Source organism: Sinohyriopsis cumingii, chromosome 14 (assembly GCF_028554795.1).
Source record: "Sinohyriopsis cumingii isolate HCF-2022 chromosome 14, ASM2855479v2, whole genome shotgun sequence".
Lineage (NCBI taxonomy): Eukaryota > Metazoa > Mollusca > Bivalvia > Unionida > Unionidae > Sinohyriopsis > Sinohyriopsis cumingii.
In genome coordinates this window covers 29,297,711-29,314,111 of record NC_142974.1, presented here as the reverse complement: position 1 = coordinate 29,314,111, position 16,401 = coordinate 29,297,711, and the positions used below count along the sequence as shown (strand labels likewise).

General features: G+C 34.0%; 1 protein-coding gene across 1 annotated transcript in view; it reads left to right on the top strand.

Annotated features, from left to right (window-relative positions):
• LOC149783496 (uncharacterized) overlaps nt 1-5,327 on the top strand; it is a 96,406-nt gene extending 91,079 nt beyond the window's left edge. Inside the window, exons 8-10 of the mRNA XM_089932854.1 lie at nt 1,434-1,527; nt 3,608-3,695; nt 5,209-5,327. Coding sequence (XP_089788980.1) covers nt 1,434-1,527; nt 3,608-3,695; nt 5,209-5,327 — 301 coding nt within the window. The remainder of the gene's footprint in view (nt 1-1,433; nt 1,528-3,607; nt 3,696-5,208) is intronic.
• The last annotated feature ends 11,074 nt before the right edge of the window (nt 5,328-16,401 follow it).

Genomic DNA, 16,401 nt, shown 5'->3' with positions numbered 1-16,401 from the left:
CGTGTAGTGCAACTGCCTTGTAATCAAGCACATGACACAGTACCCATTACAATGCTGTCTATGAGAACCATAGAATATACAGTCTTATGGTGATGCTGTCTTGTAATGGAGTACTTGATACAGTACTCATTGTAATGCTGTACATGAGAGCCATACAGTATACAGCCTTATAGTGTGACTACCTTATCATCAAGTATTTGATAACAGAACTCATTGCAATGCTGTACATGAGAGCTATAGAATATACAGCCTTATAGTGTGACTACCTTGTCATCAAGTATTTGGTGACATTACTCATTGTAATGCTGTGCATGAGAGCCATAAAGTATACAGCCTTATAGTGTGACTACCTTGTCATCAAGTACAGGATACAGTACTCACTGTAATGCTGTACATAAGAGCCATACAGTATACAGCCTTATAGTGTGACTACGTTGTCATCAAGTACAGGATACAGTACTCGTTGTAATGCTGTACATGAGAGCCATACAATATACAGCCTTATAGTGTGATTACCTTATTATCAAGTACATGATCATACAGTACTCATTCTAATGCTGTCTATGAACACCATAAAGAATACAGCTTATAATGGGATTTTCTTATAACAGAAATCATGTATTGAGTGTGGTATTTTGTGCTTACTCTATGTGGGCGAGTGCAGTGCTTGTAGTCAAGTCTACAATATCAAGCACATTGCACTGTGTATTCTGACAGTGACTGCATAGAGAAAGTTTGTTCAGTGAATAGTTTGAAAGAGCATTCTTATTCATGAAAATGAGTACCATGAAAGGTAGTGATGTTCTATAATTCAGCTGCTTGTATGCAAAATAACTAATTTATATTGGTTTCCAGTTTTAAAAGTAAACTGATACATACGATCAAGTAACTATCCCAGTAAATTTGAAATTATCACCACTCTTTTGACAAAATAAAGGTCAGAAATATTTTGATACCTTCTATCTGTCCATCTTTCTGTCTGTCTGTAACATTTCCTCAACCATTATGTGCAAGAATAAAAATTTGTGCAGACATGGTGTCCTTGCGGCAACTATTTGACCAAAAGATGTCATCACTGTTTCCAGCAGAAAGGGCAATAGGAAAATGTCAAAATGCAGATTTATGAAAAGTTAAATTACATTTGGTTTCTACAAACAGGAACATACAGATTCAATGAATAGCAATCATTCTTTGAAATCAACTGGATGTCTTTGACAACCCATGAATTTTATTACCGTAGAAATGTTATTTTCTCCAAAACAGAAAATATATGCCAACACAATTAATTAATATCACATTATTCACTTATCTGTGATGTATTGTTGTCACCATGATGGAAGACTTTACAAGATGAACAGTCAACATGATGAAAGACTTTCAATTTTAATTTCATTATAATGAGTATGCATTCATCTTTCTTTTTTTATATCCAGCCCAGGCAAGAAAATTTACTTAACTAAGCATGGCAATTCATACAGTGGATGGCTGATTCTTCACAACCCCAAGTATGATCCTGTTGGGTACAAAGTGAGCATTGCAGTTTTGTAACATTCACTGAAAGACATTTTTTGTCAGATCTGACACTTTTCTTGCATTTTTGTTTTGGTAGAGATAACAATCATACAGTACTTGAATGCCTACATTTTAGAATGGTATTTAACATAGTAGGCGTAATGAATTATCATCTGTGTTTTAACATACCTGTGACATCATGTAAATAAAAATACTTATACGCGAGTATATATGGTAGTCTCTGTCTGATAAAGACATGGATTCAGAGGATGTTCTGTAGAAAATCAGATCAGTGACCATTGTAAACACTGTTATAAAATGTTAGCGTGAAAAGATGATGACAATTTCAGTTTGGGAAACATGCATTTCTAACACACAAAGCCATCTGGTCAAACTTTGCATGTACTTAAGAGCTCAAATTATGGTCCCATAATTAACTCGTTTACCCCTGGTGCCACATTTGTGCATCAGGAGGTAGTACCCTAGTTCCAAGCAATGTAGCATCACTGTCATTTAGGATAAACTAAAACGGGTGGTGTTGCAGAAACATATACAGATATCGCTCTACAAGGATATCAGATAATCTGGAGTTTCTACCTGCATTACAAAATACAGAGGGAAAACGTGTTTTGAGACCCGATTTTTTTCCACAAAAGGTTTGACCATTGTTGGAATCAGTTTTTGTGTCTAGATTTTAGACCGGTCTGAATTGCACATAAGTCTATTGGTGAACCTTTGCAAAAAGCAGGATAAGTTAGGGATATCAAGCAAAAAGTGGCCAGACATGAAAATGATGGGTCCAATAAGCAAAACAAAAAGAAAAAAGAACTCCAACTTTTACCCTTCTGTACATACGAGAGCAAAATAACCAATGAAAAACAAAGTTCTAACACAACTATACATTTGGCTAAATAGAAATCTCTTAGATGTAGATTTATTTGGATGAATTGATAAGCAGCCTCAGAAATGTATTTCTTGCTTGCGTTTCAGGTGAAAATAACAAAAATCTCCAGGGGTTAATGAGTTAACAATGGAAATTTGGTAATTGTTCCTAATTAATCTGATCTCATCTTATTGTTGAAATGACATTATTTGTTCTTGACATTAGCTACAACCAAAACTTTTCCGAGTTGCTAACCAACTTAGGTCTGTCCAGACCTTACTTGCTAACCCTGTTCCTGAAGTGGAATCAATCCTGTGTCTTGGTTCAACTTTATCTTCAGGTTGTTGTTGTTGTAGGGTTTAATGCCATTTTTCAGCACACGATAGGCTATACACAGTGGCCAGTATAACTGGTGGAGGAAGAACCCTGGAAATCACTGGGAAGAACCACAGACCAACAAGAACATACTGGCAGGCTTTCTCACATACCCACGTTAGCCAAGCCAGAGACTCGAACCCATGCCGACATAGATGAGATGGCAGTGATTCGGAACGGTGAGTGCTTTCTACGACTCGGCCACTCGGGGATCCTTATACTGAGGTAGAAACTGTCAACTATGGTTGGATTCACCAAGGAAAAACATTCCTTTGTACTGATTTAGTTATTTATTGACTGCAGGAGTCCACAGGATAGTTCACGTGTATATATTCTTAGAGTTCTACTCTTAAAAGCTGAGTAATGTTTTACTCTACAGGGTGCTTTAAGGGAGAGTTTGGATGCTTATAATTTTTCTTTTCCTCTTACCTCTCACCCTAACATTAATGTGATTGGGTAATATATTTGGTGAAAGGAAATTTTATTACAAATTTTGTTCCTCCGAAAACACTTGCCAAGTCACATTACTATAAATCCCTTAACACCCTCTCTGCAATGTGAACATCCTGTCTCAGACAGTGATCAGGTTAAAAGCGATAATATGCAGTCTACAGAGTGCAAATGTAGCTGGGTAAGAGAAGGTAATCTGTAAGAGTTACTTCCTTTTGTCCATACAAGCTGGGACATACTTTTTCAAGGCCATTGTAGGACTGGACTCAGGTGGTAGCAGAATTATTTCCCAGTGTAATGTGATTGGGTAGGTATTTTCTCTAAGAATTCATTTCTACCGGTGAGTCAACAGCAAAGTAAGAAAACACCAAACTCATCTGTTTCCAGGTGACAGTTGGGAAGAATGTAAAAATTGGACAGTTGAATCACCAGGAGCAGCTTTTGGACTTCATAAAGGTCACTGATGTTAAGGAAGGTAAATTTGCTACTGAGTGTTTTGTTCTGAATGAACAAATTTCATGTCAGCATTTTACAATTTTTTGTACATTTTACTTCCATGGGTATGTCATGAATCCAGTATCAAATAGTATTGTGAGTTACAGGTCCCAATTTCAGTAAACATTTCAGAATTTCTTCCTCACATTGCAGTTTTGTTAATATCTTTATTATTAGTTGTTTGATGCTATTCTACATCAGCAACAGATGATAATATACTTAGAGTGCAATGAAGATGTACAGTCTCATATGGAGGAGAAACTTTGAGAACATTTTAATGAAATTGGGGTCAATTACTTGTTGTGTATATAGTCCATTCTGGTCTTGGTTCTACTTGCTGTTCTGATAAACTTTCACATTATTCTGTGATTGATCTGGATATATGCAATATGCTGTCATGTACATGTTAGAGTGGCCACTGGTTTGTTTGCATTTTAGAAGCAGTTTTAGAGTTGTATTTTGTAACATTGTTTCACATGTGGTCTTAAGTCATCATTTTACAACATAAATTTTGGGTAGCACATTTATTCTATTGCTTCATCTCATTTGTGTCTATGGTGTCTATGGTATTCTGGAGCTTTTAATTAATTTACCTCAAGACATAATCTTATCTTTAGTTCCATATCATAGGCTGCACGCCTGCTAATTATCATGCACAAAGATGTCCGTGTTTTACTGGTAATAAAGTTGAGAAAAAATATGATCTGCACTGTAAGAAATGATTGGTTAATTTTCACTGTTGCTGTACTTTTTTGGCTCCACTAAGCAGTGCTATAATGAGGTGTCAATACAAATATTAACTCAGTTTTGATTTTGTCATTAGATGTAATCTGATAAGCAATAACCTGTTATGAGAAATCCAAAAAGTCTTTGTGATTACAGTTATTATAATTTTTCTTTTCTCATTTTAAATAAAAACAAAAATCATATTTTCAATAAAATATGTATAGTAAAATCTTTTCTGAACTTGACACTGGCTTTTGTGATAGTTTTTTTATTATTGTTGTGAAAGGACTGTAATGTGATGAAACTGACCAATTAATGGATTCTTTTATTCCTGGCTTTGTTCTAAATATGTGTGTACAGTTTTTATTGTTTTACATGGAACATACATTTCTACATTTTATCATTGTTTTGTGTCCTTTCTATATTGAGTACTTGTTAATCATGCTCTGTAATATTTTATATCTTACTGAATTCATATACTTGTATTTGTACCAGAATATGAAATTTCAAGTTTTGTGCATTTGCTAAATGTTTCAGATGATTGGACTTTACTGTTAATGAAAAGTGGAATAAGGCTACTCAGCCATACATGTTGATTATATTTGTGTTCTGTGGGTTTTTAAGGTGGCTTTCTTTTTGATATTTTTTTTCATGTGCATAGCCTTTTGAAAATAAAAATCTATAAATTATGTGTTACGCTATTGCCACCAAGATAAAGATAAGATTTATTAGTTAGTTCAGTCTATGTATATTTATTATATTTTCAGCTCAACAAACCAATGAGGCCATAGTAGAGAGGATTTCTCTTGACTTGGGCCAAAGATACAGCGGGTACAAAGTGGAGGATGCTCTTAATGCTATGAATGGGAACTATAGGCACATGTAGGTTGCATTTCAAATTCTTTTCACAAATGTCATCTTCAGGATAATGTAGAAATCTTCTTGGTATGATGTCAAACTCTCAATCTCCTTGTAAGTTCAAGATATATGCCAAGAACACATTTATTTTCAGGTTAGATTCAGCAGAGATAAAAAATAATTAAGCTTATAAAAATACACAATTAGGCATTTATTCAATTAATTATTAGCCTTTTGAAAACAAAAAAACTAAATTGGTATATATAAAAAATCCTGGTAGATATACCATTCCATTGGCATAAGTGGTTAGAGTGTTCACCTCAGATGCGGGAGATCATAGGTTCAAACCCCAGCCACTTGATAACTTAGACTTATACAAATCATACAAACAGCTGCCTCGCTTGGCGCTCAGCCTTAAGAGATTAGTGTTAGGACTGGTTGGTCTGCTGTCAGGATTATATGGTTTAGTGGGACATGATGCTACATGTCAATGGCATGATGCCCCAGTGCTAGACACCGCTATACACTGCCACACTGCTGACATCGTAGTGATATGACTGACAAATATTTAAAGCTATGTTTAAAATCCAAATCGCACACATACACACTCCTGGTCAATAATGAGTGAAAACTAAAATTAACTGAGAGCAAGATCGAAAATGGAACATTTCATAGTAGAAGTCTTTTCAGGTACATTAGATATTCCAACCTTTGACAAAATGTTTTCTACAATAATATAAGTGTTCAAAGGAAAGATGATGGTGTAAGTGTGGGCTTGAGAAGAAAACCTGATTGCATTTCCTATATGTCTGGGTCAGAAAAGTTTACATTTTAAAGAAAACTGCAAACACTTGTATAGCTATTGTCTCAATCCACCCCTCCTAAAAAGACAAAACTAATCTTTCCCATCTTTATCATATTGAAAAGGGGCAGTTACTCTTGTTATCCACCTCCCTTTGCATCTAACAAGTGTCACTAGTTTTAAGCTTTCTCTCAAGTACAGGCAGTGTGAAAATTCTTCTCAAATATCTTGCTTTATCTCCTTGGTTTTCAACCATCTAAGCTGGAATTAGGATTTGTAATATGCATTAACGTTTCTGCTAAAGATGGTTTATTATTTTTTAATTTTGACCAATTTTTGTGTGACTTTTACACATCTGATTTTTCTTAAGATATGCTTCTATTGATGCACATTGTGATTATATTTTGTTCTAACTTCCTGCTCTTCACTAATTTTGTATTTAAACAGTAGTTTTTTTGCAACATTAGAACATGTTGAATTGTTAATTATTTTTAGTTGTTAATGATATATGATGAAAGTATATGAAATCAAGGATAAAGAGGACACATTGCCTGTACTAAAAGTATTTCATCACTGCCATGCAGTATATGCACCATGTGGATGGAAGACATCTGGTCATCAGTTCTGTGGAAGAGTATCAAGATCAGATAAAAGGGGATCGGCAAACATAGCACCGAACAGACAAGTGTTTTGAGTATTCAACCTAAAATAGGATAAAGTGTGAACCTAGAAGATGAAGTTGTTAGGCCCCCCCTCCCCACTGCAACATCAAATCAGTGGAAGAAGCTGAACAAGGTGCAGCAGATTCGCAATTTTCTAAGTTTTCAACACCATTGATTTGTGTTACAGATGCTTCACCTGATGCAGTAACTTAATTCAGAGTAGTTTATGCTTGTCTATCTCTCATTTTTGCTTGTTTCTGTATCTCATACATTAATAGCTAATAAGGCTTCACCACTATATTCAGTCCAGTAGCGGCAAGTCTCCTCAAATGTCAGAGAATGGTGGTCAGGCCTGGACACCAGGACACATGGTTTTTTAGCAGACCGTAATGCTCTATCATATGATATGGTCATAGCTTATACTCGCTCAGCTGTCTACCAGTCTATCCAGCAGTCTGGTCATCCATATCCCATAGGTTGGTCAGGTTGTCAATCCATACCAAGTGTAGGTGTATGCAGCTGTCAAACCTGCATAATTATGGAGATCTCACTGATAAATGCATCTGTTTCACCACACCTCTGGCAAGATGAGTACTGGTCATCCATGTCTACCTGGTCAATAACTGTACATTAAACCAACCAACTGTACACAGGTATGACAGATTTGTACTATCAACCCAGCTAAGCATTTTTTCGCTGTCTACCCACAGGGAAGGTAGTGTTACAGGAATAGGGATGAGATAAATATCTAGTCCATGCTGCCCAGCACGTATTATGTGGAAATGGAACCTGAGCTAGACCAGGATAACACAAATAAAGAATATGATGATAATCCTGAAGATATGATGCACTTAGATTTAGCAATGTATGCTTTAAGGTTGCAGTAGAAGAAACTTACCAGGTTCCGTCCACCTATACCAGTATGCAAGCCTTTAAGGTCAAGGCCTCTATAAATCAAGTCAAATAAAATAATTTGTCCTCACATTTGCTTTTAGCATAATAAAAAGTCAGATAAATCACTTAGCATTTGTCCAGCAAAATGCGCCATCTGAACGATTCAGAGACTTTCTTTTCAGAAAGTCATGTGCCAGTGATGTTATCATTGCACTGGTGTAAAATGCATTCACATGCCTATAGTACTGAACTTCCAGCCATAAACAAAATTTTGGAAGCTCTCAATATGCCTGTTCCAATTATCTGTGAAATCAATCAAGGTGAATTTCTTGATACATCAGATTAGTTATATCATTACCATGCCTTAAATGTTAGATTCGATTTCATTAGCGATTTTCTGGCTCACCAATAAATCAGTCAACAAGCATGCCTGGGAGTCAGTGGCCTGAATTGTCAGGGTCATTAACAGAGCAGCACATCATTTCATAGCAAATTCTCCTACTGCCTTTAAGTTTAGTATGTTCCATGCCACCACATCTTGCCCAGCTATATACAATTTCACCGTTTAAGCTATTACTGCTCTATGGAGGCTTGATTGAATAAGTTAGGAGACCACCAGCTGTACTGATTGCCTACAGTAAACCAACTTGTGGGCAGCGGACTGCTGCAGTTCAACTCTCATTGGATCACTATATTCTGCAGAGACGGAGAGTAGTTTTGAAGAGACTTCTGATTTCATTTTGTCCATGCCCCTCGTTTGTCCTCTCGTATGATGAACATACCATCGGATTTGGAGAACAGAATTATGTAGCAAGAGATCAAAAACTTCAGTTTAGAAGAAGGGGAGTCCAAGCTAATCCTATTGGAAAAGGTCAACTGCAAGTTTTGGCTTATCATTGACCCGAAATGGTTCAGCTAATATGTATTTGTGCCTCAGAATTGAATTGAAGTGCATGTAAAAAATTTGCTGAAACCTCAAGCTCTTATGTCATTAGTGAAATGGATTGTATGCTCTAAGTCTCAAAAAATTAATTTACCTTTCAACTCATGAAATTAGATTGATTTATGTCAGCCTCATGTTTTAATGTAATATTTCATTAAAACAAATATTAGAAGCTGTTGTCTGAGAATCGACCTTCAAGTTTTTGTCTCTGGTGTTTAGCCTAGCAGAATAAAATTTTAATCTCGTTGGTCTGGAGGCTGCTGGTCAGATGACCTTTGGATCCTGTTTAAGTCAACACAGCCTCCAAATGATCATAGCATTGACTACTCCTCTTCCCCCTATTGTGTATTATCTTAACATTAATGTGATTGGAGAATATATTTGAAGGGAAAAACTAATTTTTATGTAAATTGTGTTTCTCCGAAAATACTTACCTGATCACATTATTTTAAAACCCTACCAACCTCCCCAACCTGTAATCATCCTGTTGATTTATTGCTCAAAAACAAGCACCACATGTCAACAGGAAGGGGAAATAATGGATATGAGTTACCACCAGTTTCCAATATGGTATAACCCCAAGTGATGATTTTCGTCTTTCTTTGACTAAAAAAGTAGTTAGCTTATATTAAGCAGCAGAGCTACATTTGAACCAGAATTGACCACAGAATGGGCAACAAATTTGTTGCAAAGAAAGTCACACTAATTAAACTTTGTAATCAACTACAAAGCAACTCACCTATTGAATAAACACGAAGTCAGAGAACTCCACCCGCTTAATCCTATGAAGCCTATGAAGTCATATGTACCTTCCCTTCATAGTATTTTCAAAGACAGAATTACAGTTAAACCTATTGTGTATGACTACTGTGTGTATCACTGTCTTTAAATGTACATTTAGATGCACCTTGTAAAGAGAGTGTCACCCACCAAACTCTGTGACTTTTACACTTTACACAAAGTGGTTTTATATCATGTAATAATTGTAAGTTATATCAGATTAAAATGAGTTGTGTAACACAACTACGTGATGTACCTTTCTTGCCTGAATTTATTTAAAATTATCTCAGAATCAGGATCTAATACAAATATATTTGCAAAAATTCATCTTGGGATATGTTGCAGACATGACATGTTGGTGAACTTGTGCTCATTAAAATTGTTCTTGATGAAATTGACCTCCATTATCTTATCACTTTCTTCTCTTTGTATTAAATGATAATAAATGATAATATTCAAAATAAATGCAAACTTTGAAATATTGTTTTTTTTGCCGTTATGGATCTTTTAGAATAAATGTCCTGCATATGCATATAATAATTAATGTGAGACAATGGCATACATTATATTGGGTTTCTACTACTGTCAGGTGAATGAGAGAGTTATATATTGCTATTTAGCAACTGTGTTTGAGAAGCTACAATACAATAAAACTTTTGATGAGGACTGATAAAAGCATAAAAGAAGTATATTTAATCTACTGGCTTTGTGAGGAATACACATGTTCTAATTGGCTAGTATAAATATTTCACAAATGGAAATAAGAATATATCGTATACATCTTCCCGTGCTTTGAGGATGCATAGTGGGTAAAGTTTGTCATATTTATATGAGATAGAGACATTTCCATGCCATTAACATATGCTACATGCCACTGACACATTCAGATACTTTATAAAGTATAAAATTAAACAACGATTCAGGGTAGGGGCGCAAGTCTGAGAGGATAAAGTCCCCTTTGCGCAAATTATTAAACAAAGTAACCGGTCTACATATATGTTGCCTAAATCTCTGAGACTCGCCTCTCTCACTTCCACCTCCCGATCTCATAAAATAAGGATGCTTATAGCATCTCTGTTAATTATGATTTGAATATTGCAGTTACTGAAGAAAAGACAACTGTTCAAAACTTTGTGCATCCGTGGTGTTTTACTAATGATCACTTCATAAGTAAAAGACCAAAATAAAAGTAATATTTTATCCAAAAGAAATGTCCATTGTTTGCAAAATGTTCCTCCTTAATTTATGATTTTGTTGTAATGACCCAGTATGGTCACTATTATTAAAAAAATGGAATTAAATGTTGTGAAGTTTTAAATATTAAACATCAGAACAAATGGGTTATTCTTTTTTATTTTTTTCTTATTGCAGACTGAATGTTGAACTGTTGAATGTATCATGAAGTTTCACTGACCTCCTGTCTGTTTGAAGGTACTTTATTGCAATTTCCACCTAGATTCCCCATATCACATCACTGCTTTGCATGAAATTTCCACTGTTTAATGCATGTTGTGATGAATTAAAACCATTCACCAGCACTTATTCAATGTCCATGTTATATATTAATGCATTCTTTCTAAAGCTTTTGTCAGATCTCTAAGTGAACACCTGTTGCTGCTAAACTTAAACTGGGCATGCTTACTAGGATGGAATTATCTTGCACCAAAACTGGATTACTTTGATCATTTTCCCATCATTTATTAAGTACTATTGTGTAAAATGTTGAGAATTTGTAAGATTTTTCTTTCAAAACTTGCATCAGGTCCTCCATGCAACACTTCCTTATGTCCCTGCTAAACTTACACAGTGGATGTTTATTTTGGTGGATGTTTGTCAGAAAACAAAACTGGACAATTGTGCCTTAATTTAAGTAATTTAAAAATAATGTTTTTAAAGTTCTCTGGCTTTAATCAAACCTGTTTGTGACATATAGACATGGAGGCTGCATGTTTATTTGAATTGGGTCACATGTGAAAACTTGCCTCATATTCGGAATTTATTGAACTTTCTCCCAACACAGTATCCATGGTTTAAGGTCTAAACCTATTTTCTCCAGGTGATTGTTGTAGGGGTATCTAAAACTGTGCAACATGCCAAAGATGGAATGCAATTAACTACTTGCTATATTTCTGTGAACATGCAATCATGATGGTGCTTTTTGATATAGACGCACAAGTATCTTGTGAGCTCATTGGTCACAAGTTGACCTTATTTTGCCATGATAAAATTTTGAATTTATCATAACAATAAAATGGCATAATAAAATATCTAGTTTCAGGTACACATCCAGGATACATTTCCAGAACTTCTATAAGGGATGTAGAACTGAAGAAGTTAATTTGTTTTAGAAAATATTCCATGTTTCTAGTACATACTGTTTACACTTGAGGGAAGAAAATAATGGTTTTAAAGTCCAAGATACCTAAATTTATTTATCTGTTCATGTTTAGCTCACTTGGCTGAAAAGTCAAATCCATTGACCCTGCATCATCTATCCATCATCCAGCCATCAACTGTTGCATGCTATGATTTATCGATCCATATTTCTGATCCAGCTTTTTATCCATTTACATCACAGACTATATAGATTTTAGGGATCCCAAAATGATTCATACATTTCATTAATTAAAATCCAGCATCAAATTTAATGTAACCAAGTATTTCTTGAATCTGAGACATTTGACTTTGAGTCAATTTTCTTTCATAGATTTTTATTGTTGTAAAATTTTGTTCTTTTCTCCACACTTTCATGCAACAGGCCAGTTTGAAATAGTGACCATGAACTGCAATATATTTAAATTGCTGTCATCAGATTAAAACATTAGATGTGTAATATTTAGTGGAGCAAATAAAAACTAATTGTACTGAAATTAGAGACTCTCTTATATCATAGGTGTAGTTTCCATTATATCAAGGAAAAAACTTTGGTGATTAACCAATACTTAATATCAATATCCAATAATTCATTTAGAAATTTCCATAAAGTTTTAAATTTCACATTCATGTCTACAGTGTAAAGTGTTCGATATACAATATAGAGAAGCATCATTTAGATAAGTTTTAAGCCATAATAAAGGGAAGTAATGGGCACAAAATTTAGAAAAGTATCACATCTGGTATAGGATTAAAACTATATTGACACAAGTTTAAAATTAAAATTAAATTATATATGTGAGATGGTGTATACAGTCAAAGAGCTAGATACTTAGTAGGTAAATGGTCCATTGATTAGTTATGTTAAATAACATATGCGATGTGATCTATGACCAACTGACGTGGACATGTTTTATGTCGATGTGCTCCTAAGAAAGGTTTCTGGTGCATTGTAATAGTGCTGTTGCTTTCCCTTTTCAGTGACCATCAAGATTCTTTACATGAAGCATCATTGAAAGAAAACTAATGATACAGTTATTGTGTTTTTTAAAATGTGTTATGGGATCAAGAAAGAAATCTTGATTTGAAAAGGCTGATTGTGTGAATCTATGAATATAAATCCTGATTAAACTCTGATTGTATAAACATAAGAACATACATTTTGATTAATCTCATATTGTATGAATATTTGAATATAAAATTGATTATATTTTGATTGCATGAACATAACATGTCTTCAATAAACTCAAATTGCATGAACGTATGAATATACAATTGATTAAACAGAGGTTCATTGTATGAACATGAGAATATAAATCATGATTAAATCAGACTTTAAGAAAAAAGAATATTAGCCTTAATTAAAGACTGATTGTATTATCTTAAGAATATAAACTTGATTAAAGGCAAATATAATGGACATAAGAATATACTATCATTGCATTTGTAGATACAGTAATTATTGATATGTTAAAATAACATGCAAGTTTTCCATACTTGGTAGTTTTGTGAGATATGATTTGTCAAAAATACTGACATTAGTTTCTTGTAAATATGTAGAGCAAGAATATTCACTATATCAAGTATTACTAAAATTAGTAACATTTAATAATGAAACTGTGGAACAGAAAGACAATCCTTGGAAACAAACAGTTTTAAATTGTGTTCGTTCAGTTTTGAATATTTACTTGTTAACCTGGTGTTGGTGGCAGATGATGTTAACCAGAATTGTAACATATACATGAGAATGAAACCTTTTAAATGAATACCACTCTTTAATTTAAATCTGAGGACACAATCTCAAAGCAAACTTTCAAACTATAAACAGTCTTTGCAAATTCCCCATCAGAATAGTTACAGAAAGTTCAACTCTCACTTTCTCTCATTTCATCAAGATTTTCTGGAATAATTCCAATGTTTTTTTTTTTTTTTTTGTTGCTTTTTTAATGTCAGATAAGATTCATTCAAACAAAAGCTGCACAGATTATCATATCTGGAATTCTTACAAGAGGATTATGGAATTCAGTCAAACTTTTGACAAGCAGCACATATGTTCTGAGTTCTCTCGAAACAACTATCTACGAGTGCTGTGGGAACATTTTCTTTTTTATATTGGGAAAACATTCTCTTGATTGGCATATTTACAGCACTTAAAATTTGTAACATTTGGGTTAAGAGATCTTGTTTCAGATGTGTAGTGTTAAAATTTAACAGCATCACTTGCCCTGGTTGTTTGACCAATTTGCCAAACCAAACTGTATGCAATTACTGGAGAGAGTTCAGCTCATTCTGGGTGACCTTAATACGATTTTATCACCAAACAGACTTTAAGATAATTGTAGTACCAATTCAAACTTAAGATGATTGTATCAGCAACTAGACCTTAAGATGCCTTTAATACCAACTAGACATTGCATATATTGTATCATCAACCAAACCTTAAGGTGATTGTACTACATATACCAACTAGATATTGATATGATTGTATACCAAATAGAGCTTAAGATAATTGTAAAACCAACTAGAGCTTAAGATGATAATACTACAAACACCAAGTTGACCTTAATATGATTGTATCACCAACTAGATCTCAAGATGATTGCATCACCAAATGGACCCTAAGATGATTTTATCACCAACCAGACCTAATATTTCTTGTAATACCAATCAGAGATTATGATACTTATATCATCAGCCAGACCTGGATATGGTGATAAATGTGGCCACAACCTGAAGGGAACACTGGATAGCAAAATGTCACAGTTTGAAACTAGGATTCACAATTTTAGGATGAAAGGGTTTGCTACATTTCCTTACTTTGCTTCCCTTGGTTGAGTATGGGTGACAATAGGTAAACGGCTGGGAATCACCGCATAAGGTCTTCAGGTCTTTCATCACAAAATCATTTGAGTATAGACAAATGTAATATTTTAGTCTTGAGGGTCCATAGAATGATTTCATCTCCTCATAATAAAATATATAATTTCAAACGAGTGAATCCATGACAAAATAATGCAGCATTACGAGAATAATTATTCGTTTCAGTTTTTAAGTTCTATTAAGTACACTCTTGTGTAGTTTTCACAGTTCTGTATTTCAAATGCTGTTAGATGATTATCTCTATACATCATTAGTTCACAGACCATCATTATAGGATCAATGCCACGTAGGCCTTGCTCAGTGGATATAACAGCACACGGTGCAATTGGCTGTCCTCCCAAGTTTAACCTATTAATGGTATGCATCAAACTGTAGTGCTGGCCATTGCCACTGATGTAAGTAATTAATAATTCATAGCACATTATTACCATTAATGGACTGACCAATCGTTTGATATTGGCCGTTATTTATCTATGTTCCAACAGTTGTATTAGATTCATACAAAATATGATTGAAAGAAACAAAAATATTACATTAAATAATTATTAAAAATGTATGCTGTCTGGGCCATTTTACTTTAACTTATGAAACACTGGACATTTTTAGATGTATCCTCTACATTTTTAGTATTCAGTGTCTTCTACACATAAGACAATTATTAAATGTTTGTCATTCTTCGTCTTGATGACACTTATAATTATCACTATTTTAAACTATGATGAAACTAATTGCGCTACTTAAAAAAAAATCCAATTAGAAGGAACACAGTCAGTTTGATTTTTATCCTCATCTGCAGAGAATTACATTGTGCATTATTTTAACATGATAACCGGGTTGGATTTTGGATTTATAGCATAACACTTTTGATGGTGATACAAATACAATGTTTTATGATGAATCACTTGAATGGAAAAAGAATTATGATTAATATTGAACCAATTGACACAATCTACATGAACTTTAGAATGTAACAGAAAAGTGAATACAAATAAATGACCTTACACATTACAAGGACAAAGGTTAATGATTCATAGACCAAAATAAATTTAACACCATATACTGTTAATGACACGCGCACATACTATTACATGTAATGATGTTATATACGGTAAGCTATACAAATTACATTATCGGCACAACATTACAAAACAATAAACATGTTCAAAAATGAACCTACCCATGTCCAATAAGAACCCTATAGTACTAAATGTTCCTGAATAAAATGCAACTTTATAAACCTCCTGTTAAGTCACATACAAGAATACAAAATATTTGCATTATACTACGTACGCGGAGTTAATTAGAAAATATACAAGCTGACTATGGATTCTGTGAAATGAGCCGATTTAATTTTTTTTTTTTTTTTGAATATACAAAGACGGCCAAGATATATAAGCAAACTTGGGTTCCTTTTCAACTGTATCCACGGGAATTTTGAAAATAAATTGAAACAATGGAACCAATTTTAAAGTGACACATTATAGTGCTTTGTGCACAGATGTTGATGACCAAGCGTCACCCAGAATATTTGGAGAAAATAAAATCGTGATGAATTCGTGAAGGTCAGAAGTGAAGCAAACGATTTCGGAAACAAGAGGGAAATAATCAACCGATATATTGAAGACAACTGCCATTCATGCATGACATGGTGTTAGGTGCAAAATAGCCAAGGTTAATTTATATCCGGGTCTACTGTATAACATTATGTCGCAAATTAAAATGATTATTTGAAAACACATTCACTTGAATGCAAGTGACAATCTTTTCG